We start from the raw sequence: 25039 nt of genomic DNA, 5'->3' as shown, positions 1-25039 counted from the left end.
AATCGCTGTTTGGCGCATTTTCACTTTGGTCATTGGAATCAAAACCTTTGGGCACCCCTGCTCTATAGTCAGAGCCTTTTTTAACGCAGAATACCTAAAATGCTAACAGTTGATATGCTAACTTACCAAAGCTGCTGAAGAGGGTACCCATGGCTTGATTCTTGGCCATGTCAATCAATCCTCTTCCCAGACAGAAATGAGGGAAGACGAGGAGCGCCTGTTTGACGATGTCATTGATGTACGACACATTCTGGGGGCGGGCACACAAACACAGACATGGTATCGATAAAGCTGACTTAGGCCTATAAGTTTAGTGGACACTTGACGAAGTACCTCGTCGTCGAAGAGCTCCATTACGAATGTGGCAATACTGCCATTGATGCCGACAAAGAGGTTGATGCATGTTAGCACCACGTAGGCAGTGCTGGGAACGCTGAAGATGAAGGACGCCGGGTACATCAAGGGGATGATGGACCACCTGTGTCCACCACAAGAACAATATCAATATACATCTAAAATATGTCCGTAATTTAGAGCTACATTAGTGGTTTCTTTCAGTTAAGTTGCTAACTTAATATATCAACTGTTAGCACTATTAAAACTTTATTCAGCCTCATTAGCATTTTGGACTCAGATCTAACATCAGAAAAAGGTGTAAAGTCCTTGAGGGTTTGCCAAAGAATATTCTATATTTACGTAGCTATATTTCTACATGTTAGCGTACTAAGTATTAGTACATTAGTGTTTATTAAATTATCCTTTAAAAATAATATCCACAAGACATGGTGTAAAATTCTGGAGCAGCCGGAGCACTTTCTGTACCAAAGTTACGATCTTGCTATGTTGGCATACAACTGTTAGAATGTTAACATTTTAGCAATTCTCCTTCCAAACCGCATTGTATGATGGATTTAACAACATTGCTATATCTTAGCACAGTAACACTTCATCAATTCTTCTTTGTACATAATGTCCACAAACGTAAACATCTATCAAAAAAACAAACATAGTTAAAATTAGGGTTTACCCATAGAGAACCAGAAGCAGAACCAGGGCAGGCAGGTTGGCCAGCGAGACATATGATTCTTGTTGGAAGCACAGGAATATCACAATGACGATGACGCACGGGACGGCGTAGTTGCACTGACACATGCAAAATATGAGAAACGTTGTTATCATTATGAATTTTACTATGATGACCAGTGTTGGGTTTGTTTCTGAAAACCAGTAACTAGATACAGTTACTAGTTACTTTATTTCAAAAGTAACTCAGTTACTAACTCAGTTACTTACACCAAAAAGTAATGTGTTACTGTGAAAAGTAACTATTTTGTTACTTTTATTTTATTTATTTATTTTTAAGGCTCCAATTAATGCCCTTTTAGCCTACATTTCAGTACTGTTATTGCACTGGAGAATAATACAATGTGTTGATCAACTTGACATGCATTTGCATCACTGAACTCAGAAAGCAATGTGGTCTACATACAACACACAAAGACAAGGATATGTTTCAAAGGGCCAATTTATTTCAGGCCAGAACAAATTGACAAAACTATTTTAAATAGCTGCAACATAATGGCACTTTAACTTTAAGTAGATAGGATCTTTGATCCAAGACACAACTTGAGGACGGCGGAAAAGATCATCAGGACTCCTCTTCCTCCTATCCAGGAGATCGCAAAAAGCTGCTGCCTGACCAGGTCTCAGAAAATCTGCAAAGACTCCTCCCACCCCCACCAAGGAGTGTTTTCACTGCTAGACTCTAGAAAGAGGTTCCGCAACCTCCGAAGCAGAACCTCCAGGGTCTGTAACAGCTTCTTCCCTCAGGCCGTAAGACTCTTGAACGCATCATAATTATTCCCTCAACTACCCCCAAAATGGATTAACTCGCTGGAATAAAAAAGACAATATAACATACATACATAAACGTGGATGCATATGAAAAAGTGCAATATATTTATCTGTACAGTAACCTATTTATTTATTTATACAGGCACCTTATTGCTTTTTTATTCTGCACTACCATGAGCTGATGTAACAAAATGTCGTTCTTATCTGTACTGTAAAGTTCAAATTTGAATGACAATAAAAAGGAAGTCTAAGTCTAAGTCTATGTCTAACTTACATTTAACTAAAATGTTATTTTCTTTGTGCTCGACAAAAGAAAAGTATTGAGAATGTCTCCATGTTAAGAAACTCGACTTCTGGCTTCGCCATGATGTCTTGTTAGTTGTTATGAGAGTAGCGTATGTGTGTGTGGCCCTTTAAGATATGACAGCATGTGAGGTGAGTGACGTCAGTGAGTGAGTGAGCGAGAGAGGTGAGCGAGCGGCAACAGTGAGTGCGTGCAGGTGCTCTAGCTTGGTGGATGGCTGCGTCCTATAAAGTCCCAAAGTTGCAACAAACCGCCGGCCTCGTCATTCACCCTCAGCTGTAAAGACCCACTTCCGGGTAAAGTGAAGGTTGTTAGCCCCGAGGTACATAGGCCCTGAGGAGAAACGTCTCCCCTGCGCCCCTCAACTACGGTCTGGGAGCCCCTAGCCCCCACCCACAGAAAGCACGCCTCTTCTTTTCCTTGTGACACAGAAGGACGACACCGCAGCGCTTCAATAAAACACACTCAGATCTTCTGTTTCTAGCCGATACTACATAAAAAATAACGTAAAATAACGTAGTAACGCATCATGTAGTAACGGTAACTGAGTTACTGAATATAAAAAATAACGCGTTAGATTACTAGTTACCGCGTTAGTCCCAACACTGATGATGACTATTGACTACAATTAGTATCTTTAATATTGTGATGCTTACCATGTCCCAGGCGAAATTGGCCATCCAGTAGACAGTCGGATTGACTCCGCTGACAAATTGAAGATGTTTGGCTTTGCTAACACGCTCCTGGATGAGGAAGAGGACGAAGCTCGCGGGGATGAAGGACATGGCGAAGATGACGCAGATGGATACCACAACGTCAGTGGATGTTGTAGCTCTGGACATTCAACATGGACAGTTATTAACCTCAGACACGCAATTTTAACCAACATTTTTATGAGTTAGGTGTGTAATCTGATGCTATTTTAACTTTACTGCAATGGAAATGCTAACAATACTAAACGCTAGCATGCTAACAAACAGCAATAACAAGATGTCCACTTGATTAAAGTGATTTCAGATAACTACTTGACTAAAAATGCAAACATACCAACATTTAGTAACATAAAGCAATATAGCAATGAGAGTAAAAATGTACAGTACATCATGTCCTGTAGTTTCATCCTATTTCAAATGAGGACAGCGAAAAAACAACAAATTAGCTTCCTAATAATATACTATAGACTCCTGTCATACCGAGCATCTCCGACAATAATAGCACATTTAGGATACATTAGGACACCATAGGATGTCAACAACTATTATTTGGACTCACAGGGCCACGAAGGACAGCTGTTCTTTGGTGAGGTTGATGGGGTGGTTGGACACGGTAATGCCATAGAGGCGGGGGTCCTGTCCCACCGGCAGGTTCCCTCTTAGGATGGCGTTGTTGGCCACATTCAGGAAGGACACCACGCTGTGCCAGGCCTTGTTGTAGAACCACACCTGTGGACAAGAACAATTGTCCTTAGCTGTTTCATAGTCACCCAAGAGACTTGGCAAAGCCTCTTTGTATGTTTCATTAAGTTGTTATTCTCTGCATAGTCAAAAGTATTAAGGCATGCCTAAAGTCGTAACGATTTGGAAGGGATGGGCCGTCCGGCCAGCAAGGCCTTCTCTGCTGGCCTAACAAAAAATCATGATCATGATTTAATAAAAGTAAATTAAAATGTGTACTAATTGAATTTATTTCCCAAAATATACAAGTATTCATCACATTTTCTTCATGTCTTATTAAGTTCCAGTGTTGTTGTTTTTGCGTTAGAGCTTTTATCCAATCAAAATGTAGCTAGCTTGTTGCCAGCGCAGTAGGAAACCTGCCGAAGGCCTTCTGAATCAACATTGTGGTGGTCTGTGCAGCGCAGGTTAATGTTAAGTTAAAGTTAGAATTAAAGTCCCAACGATAGTCACACACACACTTGGTGTGGTGAAATTATTCTCCGCATTTGACCCATTGGGAGGTGAGGGGAGCAGCAGCGGTGGCCATGTTCGGGAATCATTTTGGTGATTTAACCCCCAATTCCAACCCTTGATGCTGAGTGTCAAGCAGGGAGGTAATGGGTCCCATTTTTTATAGCCTTTGATATGACTCGGCCGGGGTTTGAACTCACGACCTTCCCGTCTCAGGGCGGACACTCTAACCACAAGGCCACTGAGCAGGTTTAATGGGGAACATACAGTTGATAGACAGTTGCAATAGCCAATCAAATCAGGAGTTGTTGACAATAGGCCTCCTAGGTTGTTTCACGTTGAATGTGACATTAACGCCTCCTTTGATTGGATACTCACTTGTGACTCTCAAATGACTATCTGATTGCAGGTTGTGATTTGTGAATGCAGGAAGTGCTACGCAAACCACATCAGCCGCACTGGAGCCACACTTGGCTAGAAGAGAAATCTGACATTTACTCCGTTTTTTTCTTTTTAACCATGATGGCCGAAAAAGAGCAAAAGGTTAATTAGGTTGCAGATATGTACTTACATGGCCATTTTCAAGAAGGACATTTCAAGAGAAGCAAGATGTTGTGAGACGAGGTCGGTCGACCTGCGAGCTATCTAACCTGTCCTAGCCGGTTGAAGGGTTTGTCTACCACTTCCAAGCGAATCTACCGACTATAAGCGGTACCCCCAAAGGGTGCTGCAAATTGTGAATTCAAATGCTTTTTCACATTTGATATGTTTTTACAATTATTTTAAATTTAACCGTACCATGGAGATATATGTTTTCATTGCTGATGCAGGTTTATTGTTTATTTAAATGTGCCAGAATATAGCCCGTTTGTACACTATTACCATGATTCAATGCTCAGTAGTGCACAAGTGTGTTTCTGTATAGTATTTCTCCAGCCGTGGTCATGTGATGACATAAATTATGGTATCAGGAGACGTATTTATTAAAGTCGGACTAAGTAGGACATCACTGAAGGCTTAGGTGTGAAATGCCCGCCACTGCGATTTGGCAACCTTTTTTTCAAAGAAAAGTTTGAAACAAACCACCTATCGGCACTGTTGGATGAGTTTTGTGCAGAAGAACCAACGTGTCTAGTCAAAGTGACCCGGGACCCTCGCAAGTGCTCCCTTGAACTTCAAAGGCATGTGTCCCTGTATTTTTGTTCACTACCGGCTCTGAGTCGAATTTGTATTTTTCATTTCATTTTTTGCACATTGTTCTTTCCTCCTTTAATGTAAGTGATTCTCATAGCTTGTGGCTCTTGGGGTGGAAAGAAAAGAAGAAAAAAAACAAAAATGGATGAAAGAGGAAAAGGCGGACTCCCCGCTGATGGCACCATGCTAATTAGGACAAGAAGGGAAAGTCTTGCTAGCGAGACTTCTTTAAAAGAAAATGCATTTGTTGGCTCACACACACACACACACACACACACACACACACACACACACACACACACACACACACACACACACACACACACACACACACACACACACACACACACACACACACACACACACACACACACACACACACACACACACACACACACACACACACACACACACACACACACACACACAGCTTGATAGTTTTGTGGTACTGCTAAAATAGATGTATTAAAAATAATAAGGCAACGAAGATAAATAATCCAACAGAACCGAACTAGCCAAAGAGCCACTAAATTATGGGTTCTCTTTATACCATTTATATATTAACAAGGTTGGTTTGATTTGTATTCAATAACCAAATCAAATACACTTGCAGTTTATTAAGATAAAACCCTCAATTAAAAACCACAAAAAAACAAAATGTCCGATAAAATATGAATGTTCTACGTATAATTTCTTTATTTGTCCTCATTGTCTTGTCCCGCTTTAAAGAAACGTCCATTATTTTTTTCCCCATTTTTAATAAGAAGTCCCGGAAAGACAGTTGATGAAGGTTTTCTTAATATAAATGAATATAAAGACTGAAATGAATCCATCGAGTCAAAAATATGGCAGGTTTGCTCACTCCACAGTATATTAATGCAAAGATAAGTCAAAAGGAATGTCAAGTCATTCGTTCAGTTGCTCCACCTACGAGTTGAGAATGATGGACATCAGCGTGTAGAACTAAATAAACCAATTTGCCCTGACTGGTGAAGCTGACTGGGGTAAATGGTAAATGGGTCGTACTTGTATAGCGCTTTTCTACCTTTTTTAAGGAACTCAAAGCGCTTTGACACAATTTTCCACATTCACCCATTCACACACACACATTCACACACTGATGGCGGGAGCTGCCAGGCCCATCACTGAGTAAGTGGAGGAAGCACTGGACATCATGCCAATGATGATGCAGCAAATGTTAATAATAATGGACTGGATTCATATAATTACTTTTTAAAAGACCCAAAATGCTTTACATTGAGAAGACCCCATTATTCATTCACTAACCAGGGTTGACCGAAAAAAAACTTGACTACAAATTTGCACCAACGTTTTTGTCGACCACTACTAAACATTTGTTCACATTCATACACCAGTGTGGACTGCACTGGAGGCAAAGTGTGCAAAGTGTCTTCTCCAAAGACACAACTGCAGTGAGTGGGATAGAGGGAGCGGGGTTTGAACCACCAATCTGCCACTTGTACGCACTTACTGCGAAAATGCTAGACAAATATATCATTTTAAAGCATTACAATCCTACCTTGACGTTGTGTTTTGTTCCAAGCCGCTTCAGCAGAGTCTCAGTGGTATTGAACATCTCATCAGTCATGTTTCCCTAAATGGAAAGAAAAACCAGGAAACTCTTTAATGTACACACATAAATCTTCATACTGTATCCATCCATCTTTCCATCAATGTTCTATACTGCTTGTCCTCATTAGGGTCACTAAGATGGAGCTTATCACCCTGGACTGGTTGCCAGACAATGACAATTTTGCACGTATTGACAAACAACCATTCACACCTGTTGACAATGTTGAGTATCCAATTAGTCTAGCATGCATATTTTTGTAATGTGGGAGAAAGCCACGGAGAGAAAATACACACAAGCTCGTGGAAATCATGCAAACTCCACAAATTCAACCTTCAATTTCTTGACTGTGAAGCCAACATGCTAACCCCTTGTCATCTATATATTTATATAACATGGACAAAATTATACATTTTCCTATTTTGAACTAAAAGATCCAAAACTTTTGCAATGAACATAAAAGGTATTTTTCCCCTCAAATGATGTTTTCAAATCTAAGCACCACCATATCTACCGTATCCACCATATCACCGCTGCAGTGGCTTGTGACCCTAGCCGTTTGTCGCCAGGAGTGGCTATGCAGCGAAAGGTGCCACCACACCGGTACTTTTGCCACTGTTCATAGGCTTAGACACATGCCAACGTCTCTGTCTCCCCCAAAATATTTGCTCTGTCGGAGTCAGTGCCCTCAACAAACATGTTACGGGGTTCTGCAGTTGAGAGGTGACAATGGTGAGGCCTAAGAGGTCATTAAATGTGGGACATGACAGGTCAAAGTGCGTTAGTATGGTGAAAGAGGAGCGTTGTTGGCCAACAGCAACAGAGCACTTACAGTCGCGATCAAAAGTTTACATACACTTGTAAAGAACATAATGTCATGGCTGTCTTGAGTTTCCATTTATTTCAACAACTCTTATTTTTTGTGATAGAGTGATTGGAGCACATACTTGTTTGTCACAAAAAAACATTCATGAAGTTTGGTTCTTATATGAATTTATTGTGGGTCTACTGAAAATGGGACCAAATCTGCTGGGTCAAAAGTATACATACAGCAATGTTAATATTTGGTTTCATGTCCCTTGGCAAGTTTCACTGCAATAAGGCACTTTTAGTAGCCATCTACAAGCTTCTGGCAAACTTCTGGTTGCATTTTTGACCACTCCTCAAGACAAAATTGGTGCCGTTCAGCTAAATGTGTTGGTTTTCTGACATGGACTTCTTTCTTCAGCATTGTCCACATGTTTAAGTCAGGACTTTGGGAAGGCCATTCTAAAACCTTAATTCTAGCCTGATTTAGCCATTTCTTTACCACTTTTGACATGTGTTTGAGGTCATTGTCCTGTTGGAACACCCAACTGCACCCAAGACCCAACCTCTGGGCTGATGATTTTAGGTTGTCCTGAAGAATTCGGAGGTAATCCTCCTTTTTCATTGTCCCATTTACTCTCTGTAAAGCACCAGTTCCATTGGCAGCAAAACAGGCCCAGAGCATAATACTACCACCACCATGCTTGACGGTAGGTATGGTGTTCCAGGGATTAAAGGCCTCACCTTTTCTCCTCCAAACATATTGCTGGGTATTGTGGCCAAACCGCTCAATTTTTGTTTCATCTGACCACAGAACTTTCCTCCAGAAGGTCTTATCTTAGACCATGTGATGTCAGTATTGAATGTCAGTGTGACTTGTACAGGGTCATAAAACTAGATAGAATACCAGCAAACACGTACACCATCTAAAAAAGTTGAAATCAATTATATTTTGTTGGGAGGTTACTGATAATATACGTAATTGATACCTGGTCAGACCCTGTACAAATGGGATGTTCTATAAACAATACATGTCTGCGTGTAGTACTACTATATTTTATTTCACAAGACACACTCGTGGTAGGATTTAGCAGCGGAAATGAGCAGAGGTGGGTGTGGGCATTACCACTTTACAAAAGTGGTTCATCTTACAACAGTGCTTGCACCTTACTTGTGTGGATGGGCCGGCTGTTGCATACACAGTTGAACAATTTCCACAAGACCGCCATGTTGTGGTGCAGTGCAATCCCACAAGGTTCTCCTCAAAGTCCACGTGAGGGGAGGACGGGTCAGCGAGCTATGCAGCTGGGGCCACCCTTTGTGCCAGTGGGGTAGAGTGTGGAGTCTGGTCGGAGCCAGATATGTGATGCTGAATGAGCAGCAGACTCCAGTTAAAAGGTAATCTTCACCGTCTTTGACAAGGACAGACTTGTCCCACAATTTGGGGAGTATCGTGGGTCGGTGGCTCTTTGACTCTGACTCTTTGGCGGGCTGTTAGTACTGGCAGAAAATGATTAGTCTGACAGTGACGCTGATAGGGAAATATTCAGCCAGCGAGGCGACAAAGTGTATTGTACGTCTGCGTAAGTTTGAGGGTGTGAACTACCTACACTAGCAACGCTAGCAGCGGTAAGCAGTATGGGCAGGCAAATGACAGATGAATTGTATTTAATGCTTAGTGATACAGTGACGAGAGTGACTGACCTCCTTTGTTGTGCTATTGTGCTCCGTTATGTCATGTTATATCATGATAATGCATATCTATATAGAGTATACAGTATATCTTACAATAATAATAACTAAAAATGTAGCTTACCAGGATTGAACCAAAGAGACTTTTCAGATCCTCCATCATGGCTTCAATGGCTGCCTCACTCAGACGCACTTGAGAGTTGACTGCTCCAACAGAGATCCCGCCATACCTGAAGAAATAGATATAGATGTATATACAGTATATAGCTTATACATATCATATAGTATATATACATCACATTTCCACACAGATTACTGAATAAGTTATAAAAACACCAGATACCTTGTTTTGCCCGAGTGCTTATAAGTCTTGACCAAGAAGTCCGTCATGTTTCGTCCCGTCATATCGAGGAGTGTGTCAGTTGTGTTCTGGATCCTCTGTAAAAGAAGATAAAAAAATAAATAAAACAATACATTTACAATAAATATTTCAGATGATATTGAATGATTTAATTGCTAATTATATACATTTTTACACATAGTTTTTCTAAAATGCATATATATATATATATATATATATATATATATATATATATATATATATATATATATATATATATATATATATATATATATATATATATATATATATATATATATATATATATATATACACACACACACACATATACTGATTTTTTTACAAACATACATACATACATATATACATATACATATATACATACATATATACATATACATGTCAATCAATCAATCAATGTTTATTTATATAGCCCTAAATCACAAGTGTCTCAAAGGGCTGCACAAGCCACAACGACATCCTCGGTACAGAGCCCACATAAGGGCAACGAAAACTCACCTCAGTGGGACGTCAATGTGAATGACTATGAGAAACCTTGGAGAGGACCGCATATGTGGGTAACCCCCCACCCCCTCTAGGGGAGACCGAAAGCAATGGATGTCAAGTGGGTCTGACATAATATTGTGAAAGTCCAGTCCATAGTGGATCCAACATAATAGTGAGAGTCCAGTCCATAGTGGGGCCAGCAGGAAACCATCCCGAGCGGAGACGGGTCGGCAGCGCAGAGATGTCCCCAACCGATGCACAGGCAGGCGGTCCACTCCGGGTCCGGACTCTGGACAGCCAGCATTTCATCCATGGCCACCGGACCTGTGTATCTCTCCCCTTCCACAAGGGAGAGGGGGGCAGAGGAGAAAGAAAAGAAACGGCAGATCAACTAGTCTAAACAGGGGGTCTATTTAAAGGCTAGAGTATACAAATGAGTTTTAAGATGGGACTTAAATGCTTCTACTGAGGTAGCATCTCTAACTGTTACCGGGAGGGTATTCCATAGTACTGGAGCCCGAATAGAAAACGCTCTATAGCCCGCAGACATTTTTTTGGGGGGCTCTGGGAATCACTAATAAGCCGGAGTTCTTTGAACGCAGATTTCTTGCCGGGACATATGGTACAATACAATCAGCAAGATAGGCTGGAGCTAGACTGTGTAGTATTTTATACGTAAGTAATAAAACCTTAAAGTCACATCTTAAGTGCACAGGAAACCAGTGCAGGTGAGCCAGTATAGGCGTAATATGATCAAACTTTCTTGTTCTTATGTCTATATAGCCGAGGTTACTGTGGTTTATCCGTTAGTGCTCAATATTTGTTAGGTCTGGAGGCTTTTTCATCCCTACAAGCCTGTTTTGCCTCCGTGTTTTTTCCTGACCTAACAAATATAAGTCTATATATAAATATATCTATTTTTATAGATATAGAAATGTACATGTGTGTGTATAAATTAAATTATGAAATTTGTATTTAATTAATGTATTAAGCCAGTTGGGCAGTCCTTTTCAAGGTGTTTCGTTGTTCCCATTGGGTTGAATTTTTTCCTGCCCCGATGTGGGATCTGAGCTGAGGATGTTGTTGTGTTTGAGACACTTGTGTTTAAGGGCTATATAAATAAACTTTGATTGATTGATTGATATGCCACAGTTATGACTATTGGGCCTACTCAGTGGCATAGTGGTTAGAGTGTCCGCCCTGAGATCGGTAGGTTGTGAGTTCAAACCCCGGCCGAGTCATACCAAAGACTATAAAAATGGGACCCATTACCTCCCTGCTTGGCACTCAGCATCAAGGGTTGGAATTGGGGGTTAAATCACCAAAAATGATTCCCGGGTGCGGCCACCGCTGCTGCCCACTGCTCCCCTTACCTCCCAGGGGGTGATGAAGGGTGATGGGTGAAAATGCAGAGAATAATTTCGCCACACCTAGTGTGTGTGTGGAAATCATTGGTACTTTAACTTTGTTCTGGGAGGTTGTTGTGCTCTGCTTGTCAGTCTGCCAGCAATTGGGTGTTGTGTGCCGCCTCCTTTTCCTAGCTAATAGGGCTATGAGTCTTTAGGCACCGCACGGTTTGACTCGATTCTTGGGGGTAACAATTTGATTCTGAATCGATTCTCGATTCAAAACAATTTTTGATTCAAAATCTATACTTTTTAATAACATCAGGTGCCAGTTCTATGATTAAATACACTCCTCCATAAAATATATACACAGCTGTGATACATTTTCCATATTACTTAAAAGAAAACTGGTTTTGTTTAATGAAATTCTACCCAAACATTTATTAAAGTAAAATACAGATAAGAAGAAGTATCCCACACTTCTTTTAAGAGGCTAAGTTCTCCTCAGGTTGTTATTATTTTTGCCACTACACTTCTCTTCCAAGGACTTGGCCCTTGCTCCTTCCGTCTACTTATGCTATTCATCTTCAGCTTTTATAGGGCAACTGAGGCCACAGCAAATGTCAGCCGATTGCTCTTGGTAGGGATACCATAGCAATGCTATGTTGTAAGGGTCAAAAAAAATATAGCCATACTTTAAAACCGTAGATACAATTTTTGTGTTTTAACATTTGTTTAAAATGTTTTCAAATATATTTTTAAGTCATGTTTTGGCCCAATGACTGGACTGCTACCTCGCTGTGCAGGGTTAGTGGCGAGGAAAGCAGAAGAAGTTGAAAGTTAAGAAGTAGAGGGCATTTTTTTTTATAGATTTAAGTGGATATAAACTTGATCCACATTCTGTATAATTGCAGTCAATGAAAAAATAAAAACATTTATACGTTTTTTTTAATTAATTTTGTCTTGCTCCTTCATGACCACATTTCCCTGTGGTCGCTGACAAGTAGGGATGGGTTCTGAGTTCAAATGACACGCTTTGCAAAGGTAGTAACTCTTGAGTGCATTTAAGGTGGATTTATTAAGTCTCTTTTTTTTTCTTCAAACATATTAATTGGAATAATGACTTGCTGTGGTGTAATGTAGAGTGGTATGGAGTAAAACAAAATAGGAGTAAACGAAAATACAGTGTTGCGTTCAGGTCGCATTGCTGCGATGGTTGTGTTCTCATGGACTCCAAAGAACAAGCAAGAAGCGGCAGGAGCGGTTTTCAGGTAGGAATCAATTATAATTTAACAAGGCAAGGCAGAAATACCAAACTAAGACCCTAACTTAGCGCCGAGCAAAAAATAAAAAATAGTCGACAAGAGCGAACAGTCTTTGGTGTGGCAAGAAAAGTACTAAAGGTCGAAAAAGCAAGAAGAACGCAAATTTCGCATAGGACGAGCATTTACCCAGCAACTTAAGGTGGCTAACAACAGAATATAAAGGGGAGTGATTAGAGGAAGCAACAGGTGAGGAAACTAATTACTCAACACAAACAGGAGTGTGTATTCAGTGTCCAAGACAACAACAACCGTAAACAAAGGGAAAACGCGCTGGAACAGAACTAGAAATAGGAGAACCACAACAAAATTAATATGAGCCATGCCCTCTCAGGTCATGACAGTAACCCTCTCCTCCTTCCCCTCAGGGACAGATTCAAGACATCCCAGAAAGCCAAAATAGAAGTCCCAAGTCACAGGCGGGAGGAGTTGGCGGCGGGTAGCCAGGCCAAAGGTCCCTGAAGCCACACAGGACAAGACAGGTGGCGTCGGCGAGTTGAACAGGGCTGCAGCTGGCGGGGCGGGCGTCCACGAAATGGCCACATCCATGGCTTGCGAGGAGGCAGACAAGAGCGGTGGTGGCACACCAAAGTCGTAAGAATCGACACCTGAACATTGCTGGTGACGGCCTGGAGGGTGTCCATAAAAAAACCCACATTCGTGGCCGATGAGGCTAATTTGAACAAGGACGGCTCTTCAGAAGCTGTACAGGTCCAGCAGTGGCATCTGCGGGCCCACTGGAGTAGCTTGTGGCATCTGCAGGCACACTCAAGTAGCTTGTGGCGTTTGCAGAGCTGGAGCAGAAGGTTGTAGGACTGTGAAGGAGGTAGAAGCTTGTCTTGAGCAGGCTTTAAAACTGGAGCAAGCTTAACTTGTTCAGGCATCGCAGCAAGAACTGGATCCTCCATTTCCAACTCAATCAACACCTTCCGGTACCACTTGTCCATCCACGCCGCACTGTACTTCTCTGGAGGATCCCTGGTAGATTGCGGCTGACTTTCAGGATGTTGCGGTTTGGCAGGAGGAAGAACTAGCGGTATCTCCAGAGGTGATGCTGACGGTGCCCCCGCTGCTGAAAGTGGGTAGCACCCTTGAAGGAGGTGGCGACCTTGCAGGATAAACAACTGGTACTGGCGAAATCTGTGTGTCAACAGCTGCACAGCTAGCAGCACCAGTCTCTCCTAAGGAAGCAGATTCAAGACGCTATCTTGAGGTGGTGGGATGAGCTATTTACGGTAATTTGGGGGCTGAGCTCGAACCTTGCGAGGCTGACTGGCTTCATTAGTCATAGAACAAAATATCCATAAAGGCAGCAGTAGTTGACTTAATGTCACTGATTTGCCTGGTAGACAAAGTTGAGAGAAAAGTGTTTATACTGAATACGCATGTGCCCGCCGCTCGAGCCTTCGTGTGTGCACGCGTGCTTCCGTAGCTGGGAGTGTGACGTCATCAGGCCGCACTGCCACAGTCTTCTCAGACACTGGTGGCAAAAGGTCACCTTGGTGCGTCGGGCAAGCCTCTTGACCGCACTGGATAGCTCAAGCTGTGTGATCAGAAGCAAGGGAGGCATCAATCATAATGGCCTCGTGCTGGCGAAGCGAGGAAGGAGCAGCTGTCCATGGCGGGATCCGAAGAAGAGGAGAAGCATCCGGGAAAAGCGCTGGGAATGACTTCCGGGTGCCTTGCGATTGGTAAAGGAAGCGGCTTTCTGCTTCCGTTTCCTTTGCTATGAGCTGACCCCATGCTACCATCACGTCGGAAATGAGATCCTCTTCAGACAGCTCCACTTCGTCCTCGCACTCCCACAGCTGTGTGTCCACTTTAAACTCGAGGAAGATCCTTTGCTTGTCCTTGTTGGAGAAGAACACTTCGTTTGGCTGGGTCAATCTGTTGCGTTCAGGTCGCATTGCTGTGATGGTTATGTTTCCATGGACTTCCATGGATTTCCATGAAGAAGAAGCAGCATGCGGCAGGAACGGCTTTCAGGTATGAATCCATTTTAATTCAAAAAGGCGAAGCAGAAATACCAAATTAAGACACTAGCATAGCGTCGAGCAAAAAGCGAAAATAGTCGCCAAGAGCAAACAGTCCTTGTTGTTGCAAGAAAACTAATAAGGGAGGAAAAAGCAAGAAGAACGCAAATGTACCGTAGAGCGAGCATTGACCCAGCAACTAAAGCTGGGTAACTTCAGAATATAAAGTGATTAGAGGAAGCAACAAGTGAGGAAACTAATAACTAAACAGAAACAGGAGTGTCTAATCAGTGTCCAAGGCAACAACAAAAGTAAACAAAGCAAAAACATCCTTGAACATAGGAGAACCATAACAAACCTAATATGAGACATGACCTCTCAGGTCATGACATACAGCATTCTAAACCTTTCCTCGCTCCTGTTTCCTCAATTGACACAGGTTAATAAACGTTCTCAAATAGTTCCTGTTTCCGTGAGCACACAGCCACACCCATACCAACATGACCAATACCTACCTTAACCCGGCAAACACCCTCCTACACACACATTACTCCAAAAAAACCTACATGTGTCTCCTACAACTGTTTTCGACGTATGTTTGTTGTATTCCTTATTTTTTTCTTATTTGCCATTTTCAGTCACTATCCTTTTTCCTTCACCTGCTTTCTTATGCTCAAAGTTGTAGTGTTTGTTTGTCGTGTGCCTGTCGGCATACTGCTCATGTGTTTTTTGTCTTGCCTTGCTTTGCTTTACATCGTTTTTGCTCACCCTTGGTTTAATTGATGCAGCCCCACTGGTGCTCTTTTGTTTGTACTTTCACGTCGCCTGCCGTCTCTGCATCTTGGGGTCACGCCGCCAGCCGTCATGCCGAAACGTGACACAGTTTGTCCAATGAATTATTACGGTCATCTTGTACACAAATATACAACTTCTTTTGAACTGCATCAATGAACTATGTAGAATATGATAATATAGAGCAAAACATTACTATATCACATTAAATGATCAAAATTATGTTGACGCCCTTTTTTTTTTTTCGTTGACAAAGACAAGAGTGGAGGAAAGTTTTAGTGGGTGGTCTGTCAGATGTTATAAATAACACACACTAAAAATTATGCACCTTCACTGTTGCTGCCAGCGGGGGAATGTTATATGTTATCATGCAAACATATTTACATCTATTCATCTCAATATTGATTGAGAAGAAATTATACAATAGACATCCATTTTATTTCTAAAGAAGGTAACAAAAAGCCCCGTAGCCTGAACAAAATCTAGAGAAATTGTCATCCGCAGGTGATCTTTATTCCCCAAAGTGTGGAGCACATCTCCTTCCTATAGCGTTATAATAACAGACAATTAGGCTAAAAAAAAGTAGTGTGTGATGTCAAAAGAGCCTAATTGGATACCCCCCAGTGTGAATAAATGGCTACATTCAAGCGTCCAATTAGGTCGCCGTGCGACACGCTGCCTGCCGAGGAAGACACACTCTTCTTCTTTTGCATATTTAGTTAGTGAGAGAGCGCTAATTAGAAGAGTGATTCTTCATAAAGTGGAACAGACACTACCCAAGTGGAATTTGCCCACACACAAAAAACACCGCCACCATGGACAGGGTTTGTGCATGGTTGGCAATTTCTGCTGCAATACAGAGCGGCAAAGCTCAGATGATGAGCGGTCATTCAGAGACTTGAGGGTTCCTTGAACGAATCTAGCTTCCACCGCGCGTTAAGAATCAATTTGTGACAAACCAAGTTGACTCGTACTTCAGATTTGAAGGTCTTAATATTATTTTTTTTTCCAGGTTTTATCATCAATCATTATACCTACAAATTTGGTTTCATATACTCTTTCAATTTGTATTCCATCAATTTGTATTTGTTTGACTTTCCATTCTACTGTTACCAAATAGCATTATTTTAGTTTTACTGAGATTTAAAAGATAGTCTGTTTTTGTCAAACCATCTTTTTAATTTGTTAATTTCTTCTGTTATTATTTGTGTTAGCTTCTGTGTGTTCTCTCCTGAACAAAACACTGTTGTATTCTCTGCGAATAATACTAACTTTAAATCTTTTGCAACTTTACAAATGTCATTTATATAAAGATTGAACAATTTTGGTCCTATTATTTATCCCTGGGGTACACCACAGGATATATTTAGCGATGTAGATGAGTGTTCGCCTAGCTTCACATATTGTTTCCTGTTGGTTAAATAACTTCTAATCCTGTTTAAGACCAACCCTCTGATGTTATAGTGACACTAGGGTGGTCTCCAAAAGGTAATTACCGAAGGATCAAAAATAATTTTTGCTTCAACCATTAGTATTTTATAAGTGTTACACATTATGCTTCTATTCAATGACAAATTAACATAATATAGCATGAAAACAATAAGCCAACTGTTTAATGGAGATTTAATTCATATATAAAGCACAATTCAAATGTTGCCAGTCATATCAATAAAATCAATATATCTAACCTCTCCTCTGTTTCAGTCATAGTTATACTGATGAAAGATCTCTGGTAAAAGCTGCACACAGAATATATACAGTTTTAAGTTAAGCAGGACACACTTCTGTTAAATAATTATGTTTTGTTTTCATTCTGTTAAGTTAAGCGGGAAATGTCTCCATTAAAGAAAAAAATATATTTTAGTGTCTTAATTTTTCACAAAAAAATTATATATAAACAATTTGTTTCCCATGTATTTGTATTACTCCAAAACCTGCACATCAAATTCAAATCTACTTGATACAAATAGTATAAACGTACAGTATATGTGTGTAGATTGTCAGTCATAAGGTCAAGGTTGAATGGATGCAACTCTGAAACATATTAAACAAACAATAATCCATTTGACTCCTCTCAAACTTTGTGGATAAAATAAAACTCCTTTCACACAAATAAAAAAGGCCAACAAAACTCCTGTCGACCAGGACTGTTAGGTGTCCCTTTTTATTTTCAGGGAGTTGGCAACTTTTTACTTCTTCATATGAGGCTGAGGTTGGTGTAGTGGCCTGTGCCAGTAAAAAAAAAACAATGAAAGAGCATTTTAGGTTAGGTTATATTTTCATTGCTACTACAAATATGCTACAAGAAAAAAAAAACGGCAAGTGCAAGCATCAACTGGAAAATATTTACTATGCATACATCACAAATCATGGCAAGTCTTAAATGGTTCGTTTAGAACCTAAGTGTCAAAGTCCAGGCCCGCAGGCCAGATCAGGCCCGCAAATGAATTATCTATGGCCCCCTGGATGATATTTGATTAGTATTAGTGTTTTGCACGCACCAATTCTCCATTCCCCACAATGCAACGGTAGCCCGCAAACTCACTGCAGCGCCGCAAGTGGGCCTCGGCTTCATTATTCATCAGCGTTCAGGGCAGATGTCAACTTTCAGCAACCCCCCTCACCAATAATGGCTAAACGGAAGGTGGAATGTGAGAACAGGGGGTTTCGGGCCAGGTGGGAGGCAGAGTTCATAGACGTAGACTTAGACTTCCTTTATTGTCATTCAAATTTGAACTCTACAGTAAAGATAAGAACGAAATTTTGTTGCATTAGCTCGTTGTAGTGCAGTATAAAAGAGCAATAAGGTGCAGATATAAAAAATAGATTTACTGTACAGATAAATATATTGCACTTTTGCATATGCATCCACGTTTACGGATGTATGTTATATTGTCTTTATATTCCAGCGAGTTCATGTTCAAGGAGGTAAAAGGCAAACCTGTGTGTCTTCTGTGTGGAGAAAGTGTGGCTGTAATGAAAGAATATAATCTAAGAAGGCACTACGAAACGTCTAAGAAACACAAAGACAAGAATATGGACACGGAACAAAGGCTAGAGAAGGTGGAATAATTAAAACGAGGTCTTAAGTCCCGGCAGGCTCTGTTCACAAAAGCCACATCACAAAGCTATGTTGTCGTTTTGATAACTGACACCATGTTTAATTTTAATTGTAATATTTGAATGATGATAAATTAATGTGTTGTGGCAGTATGCGGATTTCACCAATGCGGCGGTTTGTGGAAACGATCGGTTGCTTTTCCAAACATTTTTAGTAAACTGCTAACGTTAGAATGCTAAACAGGAAGTGCTTAAAGTTTAATGGCTTTGTAAAAACACTGAGACAAAGTCTAAGTTCATTGTGTTTTTCATGGTGTTTTTCAAACTGCACCAATTTTTTCCTCAGAGTTTTCAACTTACGCCAAGTGTTTTGCCAAGAGCATTATTTGTAGTATGTACATTTTCAGAATGTACTTGTTCTATTTTTGGTCAAAGTGAGACAAAGAAAAGAATATGAAGTTGTCTTTATTTTTAAGTTATTATGCCATGATTTTACCAGTCCGGCCCACGTGGGAATAGATTTTCCTTCATGCGGCCCTTGAGCTAAAATTTGTTTGCCACCCCTGGTTTAGAACAAAGCAACATTGTTTTACAAATATCTCTATAACGTCTCCATGGTTTGAATAAAAATGTTCTGCACTTATGGGATCCCAACAGTCAACAAAAGTGGGTTTGGCATAATATGACCCCTTTAAAACTCCTCCAGTTATTTAACTATCAGATATTAACCACTCGGGACATGTTTTTCAGGTGAAAGGTTGAAGTTAAGAACACAAGTCAAGGTTCACTAATAACAAAGAATCCTACTGATAAAATTACTTTTGTTCCATTATTTTCTATGGGAGTTTGACCTGGGTCGTTCTTTACACAAAAACAAGCTCTCCTCTCAGTCTCTGTTGTGTAATTTGCAAACAACGATGCGACTCTCACTTGCTCAAACGTTAAAGACATCAATCGTACTACAGCGGACGTGGTGGCTTTATCAATTCCTGCACACGACTATTCATCTATGAAGGTTAAATAACACCAAAAGTCAATACCTGAGAATTGATAATAAGGCTTAGCATTGCCGGGTGTTTCCATGGACACCATAATTCCCACACCGTACCTCCTGTTGTGTCCTGTGTCCATGTTTTTTAATTTATTCTCATCTTTTGGAGTTTTTCAAGGGCAAACAAAAAGGATCAGAACTACTACAAAAACACTAGTCAATGATTCTCTATTGCTTGAATTCCAAATGACTTCACGTCCGGCTCATTAAATATGCGTGGTGGTCAAGCCAGCGTCTGTTCTCAATGGGTACTAGGCGCGATTTAACCTTTCTCAAAGAAAAATGCCCTATGATGGCGTTGTTTTTGGATGTACGAACCGTTTAAATCGCAAAAAGGATACACGTTTCAGCTAGTTCCTTGAGAGGTCATCAAGAATGGCGGAAGAGTGCAAGATTTAGTTTGAAAGTACCACACACTGCAGTCCAAGGGAGCACAGTCGAAGAGTGCACACGTTTGCAGTGATCACTTTGTTAAACGTTGTTTGATATACTTTTAACAGTTATTATTTCCCATTTAAGTATTATTTTGATATAAGTTGTATTTCTTAAGACACATTTTTGCTACGAGTGTTCTGTTAAGCACCAACTTGGTGAGTCCAAATAAAATAAATCAATTATGAACAAAACCTAAAAGAGTTAAGTTTGTACCAAAGGCAGCAATCATAAATGAAGCACATACACAACGTTGACATCTATATGCTCACTGCTCCCCTCACCTCTCAGGGGGTGATCAAGGGTGACGGGTCAAATGCAGAGAATAATTTCGCCACACCTTGTGTGTGTGTGACAATCATTGGTACTTTAACTTAACTTATTTTTTATAAAAACGGGTAAAAACATGCATATTTGTAAATGGCGCATGCAACAGCAAGGCCAGGCAACAAACATAAGTGAAGACACAAAGTTAAATCATGAAATGCAACCTTACCTGATCAAAAACAATGCAAAATGTATCTGGGAGAGTCTTAATACCAAATTCCTTGACCCAGCCACACACAAAGAAGTTGTAGACCTCCAAGCTTTTCCAAGTTTTCATCTGTTTTGTCGTGTAAAATGATGTCTGGAGCACAAGATAGTTTGATATGTTTGGAAACTGCACCGACGAATAATCCTTTATGAATTGACAACAACATCACGGACACAATAAAATGCAAATCCCCACGTTTGCAAATCTAAATACTGTATTGCTGACTCTGCACTTCCAGATAAGTACGTGTGCTTGTGTAGGAATTATAAAAAAGTACCTGAGGAGGCGGCAGTCCCCCAGCACCTGGGAGGCAGTCAGGCAGGATGGTGGTCCGTTGAGAAGAGCTGCATTGACAGGAGGGGGATGGGTTGGACATGCTCCAGTTGCCATGGAGGAAGATGTCGGCCACTGATTGATCCACAGATGGAACTAGCCAATCAGAGCCAAGGGACGAACAAGGTAGCTTTCTGCAGGTAAATGTGGATTTAGATTTTACTTCACCGCTTGTTTTGTTTATTTGTAATGTTGTTTTAATATGTATTTATAAAAAAATAAAAATACATTTAGATCATGGATTTAATAATTTTTTATTGTGTATTGTTTACACAAATACATATCTGTTCTTTCCTTCATTACCTCTGCCAGGAGATTATGTAATGGCTGAGGTTTGTCTGTCTGTCACTTTGTTAGTTAGTTGGTTGGCAAATTTACTGTCGGACAAATACAGTTGACTGGGGTCCTGGGGCCTCATGTAAGTTTGCGTACGCACAAAAACGCCACAGCTGCTGTATGTACATTTCTACAGGCTGTGGATACTTAAGCGACACACAGAGGTGATGCTGGGTAACAGTTCACATAAAAAAGTGTCAACTTTGACTCCTCAGACTGATTGATTTGCACATCAGAGACATATGAACACACACACACACACACACACACACACACACACACACACACACACACACACACACACACACACACGCACACGCACACGCAGACGCACGCACACACACAGACATTTGGGCTGGGCAACATTTGATTTCAACAATGTAAAAATTGTCAAAATGTGAAAAGATGGATTTCACATTAAACTGTAATCATTTACACTTATCATATTTAAATTGTTGGTAATCAAAGTCACTCACCTCTTCTAAAATGTTACGTATCATTGTAGCAATCACTATCTTTTCAAACGGGGTGAATTCCTAATTTCTCTGAGTCACTTATGCCCATGCACATCTATCTTCTTTTTCACTTTCTTCCTGAGACGACCATTTTGTTTTTATTTCAGCCTGTGTTCAGTTCTCGGAGACCCGGCTACGACAGGCTGACAATCACTCTGCCGTTAACTCGAAACACGAGAAAGAAGCCCCTCCTATTCAGGGCCACCTTAAAGTACCAGTCGAGTGGAAAAACAAGTTGACTTTATATGCTTAATTGTGTTTCATTGTGTCCAAAAAACCATATCCAATTGTATTTACAATCCGCAAAGTATGTGAAAAAAAACTGTTTAAACTGTTTAAAAAAATGCCACAAATTCAGTCAGACATTTTGAATATTCCGCTACGAATGTCTTCGGCAATTTCCGTGGATTCTAGGTCACTGGAGTAACGCTTATGCACTCTGACCATATTATTAGATCAGTCATACTGGAAATACGCAAACATTGGAAAGAGATGTGCTGTTTATCATTCACAATCATTATGTAAGACAAGAACATATATGAATGAATAGTTTGTGAGATCAATGACACAAGAAAAAACAACAAGAAGATTTACTCCTCCTTATTGAAGACATTTAAATGTACTTTAAATATTACATGTTAATTGGCATGACGTTATTTGTTTATTGTTATTATCATTGTTAATATTATTGTCAATAATTGTTGTATGCTGTTTTAATACCAATACATTATCCCACTACCATCAGGGCGCAGGTACAGAACTATCAAATTCCGGAGGGCCCTCCTCAGGAAAAGCCTTATCCCTGCAGCTATAGCCGCCCTTAACAGCAGGCCCGGCCGACCTGTCTGACAAGCCTGTAAATGTGTGTTGGTCATGTAAGATGTCTTTTTGTTATTTTTTGTGATGTGTAATGTCTATTGTTCAAATGTACGGCAGTGACAATGAATTTCCCAAAGGGGACCAATAAATCTAAATCTAAATCTAATCTAACATTAAAAAATGTTACTGTGGAAAAGCTCATGTTATACTACAACAAATTGTTGCAGACATCCTACCTTTAATGTAAAGTAAATATAGATATTTGAGAAATAAGTTTGAAAACACCTGCACTAGTTGTTATGTTGCTAGCTTGACATACTTGCACAGCCATTGCACTCGCACCTTAATTATATACTGAACATATTACACATACTGTAGTTGATGTAAAGCACCATAAATCAACACAAGCTCTGATTTAAGGTTGTTGACATTTAAAGGACATTTCGTCTGGAAAAATAAATAGATAAATGTCCTAGCGGCAAGCGGACAACAAAATTGTTTTTTGGTGCCTCGTTCGACAAGCCAAGAGAGCAGAAACAAGTGGAACGTGAAAAGGTTAAACACAATCCGTTTTTGATTAGTATTCAGTTCTATGGTTATGATCATACTTGTAACCCTTTTCAAGGTATGGTAGCTGTTAACCGACTGGGACAAAATAGCAATATCACAATGTAATGTGTTATCTCATATGGCATCATAAGGTAGTATGATACTGGGAAAAAATATCAATATTGTGATGTACTGTATTATGTCTTATAATGGAATATTGATATTGATAAAAGAGAAAATATTGATTTTGCCACATAAGTTAGCACTATCTCTTAAATAAAGTATCAATAATGGGGTGGGAGCAAAATATCCATAATGTGATGCATGATATTCTATCTAACAATAACCAATGTTGTACAAATATACTGACTTATTTGTTATTATTATTAATAGTAGCATTAAAACTCGTACTTACGGAATGGGGTCTCCTTCCATGCAGCGGGTACCAAAGCCAGGTTGGTTCACCAGTGATTCCAGCACCTGAGACGGCTCAGCGTTTCCTGCAGTGTCATTACTGCAAACGTTTAAAGCGTAAAGTCAATGCAAAGACCAAGATGGACATCTTTTGCCCAACAACATGATAGCGCTCGTCTTTTCATCAAGAGGAGTCTTCATGAAGGTCGTACGGCCGTGTAATCCAAAATAGTAAAAAAGGATGATGTGCAGCCATCTGTCCTGCCATTAACAACGGCTGGCTTGCCGCTCGTGTTTCCAGATCATAAAAACAGAGAAACGTGCATATACACGAAATTGGTGGAACTAATGAATCCTGGTTAGCAGCTGAGATATTAGACGAAAAGCTAGCTGATGATCATGATCACTCATCAGTAGGAGCTCAAGCGGATCATTTGGTGTCTTTTTAGTTTAAGAGGGGACGCTTCAAGGGTGCTCGAGTGAAAAGACAATATTATGGAATTATCATTGGCCGAAGTCGAGGTCATGTTTGCCAAAAAGAAAAACCTGGTCATGGAGGTGGACTAGTGTAACTTTATCGCTGTGTAAACCATGCCATGAATGCTGGAAATATAGCCAGCACTTTCAATTAGCTGAAGCGCAAAGATAATAGGGCTTAGAAGTTGTTGTATAGGAAGTTTTAATAAAAAAAAAGTTATTCTGTAACATCGTCCTCAGTTCACACATATACATACTTCCATATATACATATATATACATATATATATACATATATATACATATATATATATACATATATATACATATATATATATACATATATACAGTATACATACATATATATACATACATATATACATACTTCCATATATATATATATATATATATATATTAGGGCTGGGAATCTTTGGGTGTCCCACGATTCGATTCAAAATCGATTCTAGGGGTCACGATTCGATTCAAAATCGATTTTTTTTCAATTCAAAACGATTCTCGATTCAAAAACGATTTTTTTTTTGTTGTTTTTTTTTTTTGTTGAAAACAATACACAACAATACCATAATAATGCAATACAATTTAATTTTGGAGTTCTGAACTTGTAATTTCTTGCAGTGTTTATTAAGTGGTAATATGTCACATTTGTCCCAATTAACTTTATACCCTGATAAACAGCCATATTCAGTGATGACATTATTGATATAAAGAAGACAGAGAGTTAACATGTGACAGGTAAAAAAATTATGTCGTCACAATACATCGATAGCTTATTATACTGAGAGCCAATATTTATACCATGAATATTATTTTCACTTCTTATTTTTGCAGCTAAGGGTTCAATAACCAAA

The 25039-nt window shown here is 40.0% G+C and overlaps 1 protein-coding gene across 1 annotated transcript in view; it reads right to left on the bottom strand.

Moving 5' to 3' along the window:
- The window catches only part of LOC133662630 (phospholipid-transporting ATPase ABCA1-like), a 198498-nt gene that overhangs the window by 35831 nt on the left and 137628 nt on the right, over positions 1-25039 (bottom strand). Inside the window, exons 32-41 of the mRNA XM_062066745.1 lie at positions 23696-23794; positions 21006-21195; positions 9693-9787; positions 9474-9579; positions 6800-6874; positions 3431-3600; positions 2815-2992; positions 1028-1143; positions 334-478; positions 127-250 (exon numbers count right to left, since the gene is read on the bottom strand). Of these exons, the coding sequence (XP_061922729.1) occupies positions 127-250; positions 334-478; positions 1028-1143; positions 2815-2992; positions 3431-3600; positions 6800-6874; positions 9474-9579; positions 9693-9787; positions 21006-21195; positions 23696-23794 (1298 nt within the window). The remainder of the gene's footprint in view (positions 1-126; positions 251-333; positions 479-1027; positions 1144-2814; positions 2993-3430; positions 3601-6799; positions 6875-9473; positions 9580-9692; positions 9788-21005; positions 21196-23695; positions 23795-25039) is intronic.

This window comes from Entelurus aequoreus, linkage group LG12 (genome assembly GCF_033978785.1).
Source record: "Entelurus aequoreus isolate RoL-2023_Sb linkage group LG12, RoL_Eaeq_v1.1, whole genome shotgun sequence".
Classification (NCBI taxonomy): domain Eukaryota; kingdom Metazoa; phylum Chordata; class Actinopteri; order Syngnathiformes; family Syngnathidae; genus Entelurus; species Entelurus aequoreus.
Note: the sequence above shows the minus strand (reverse complement) of the source record. Positions and strands in the feature narration are given on the sequence as shown.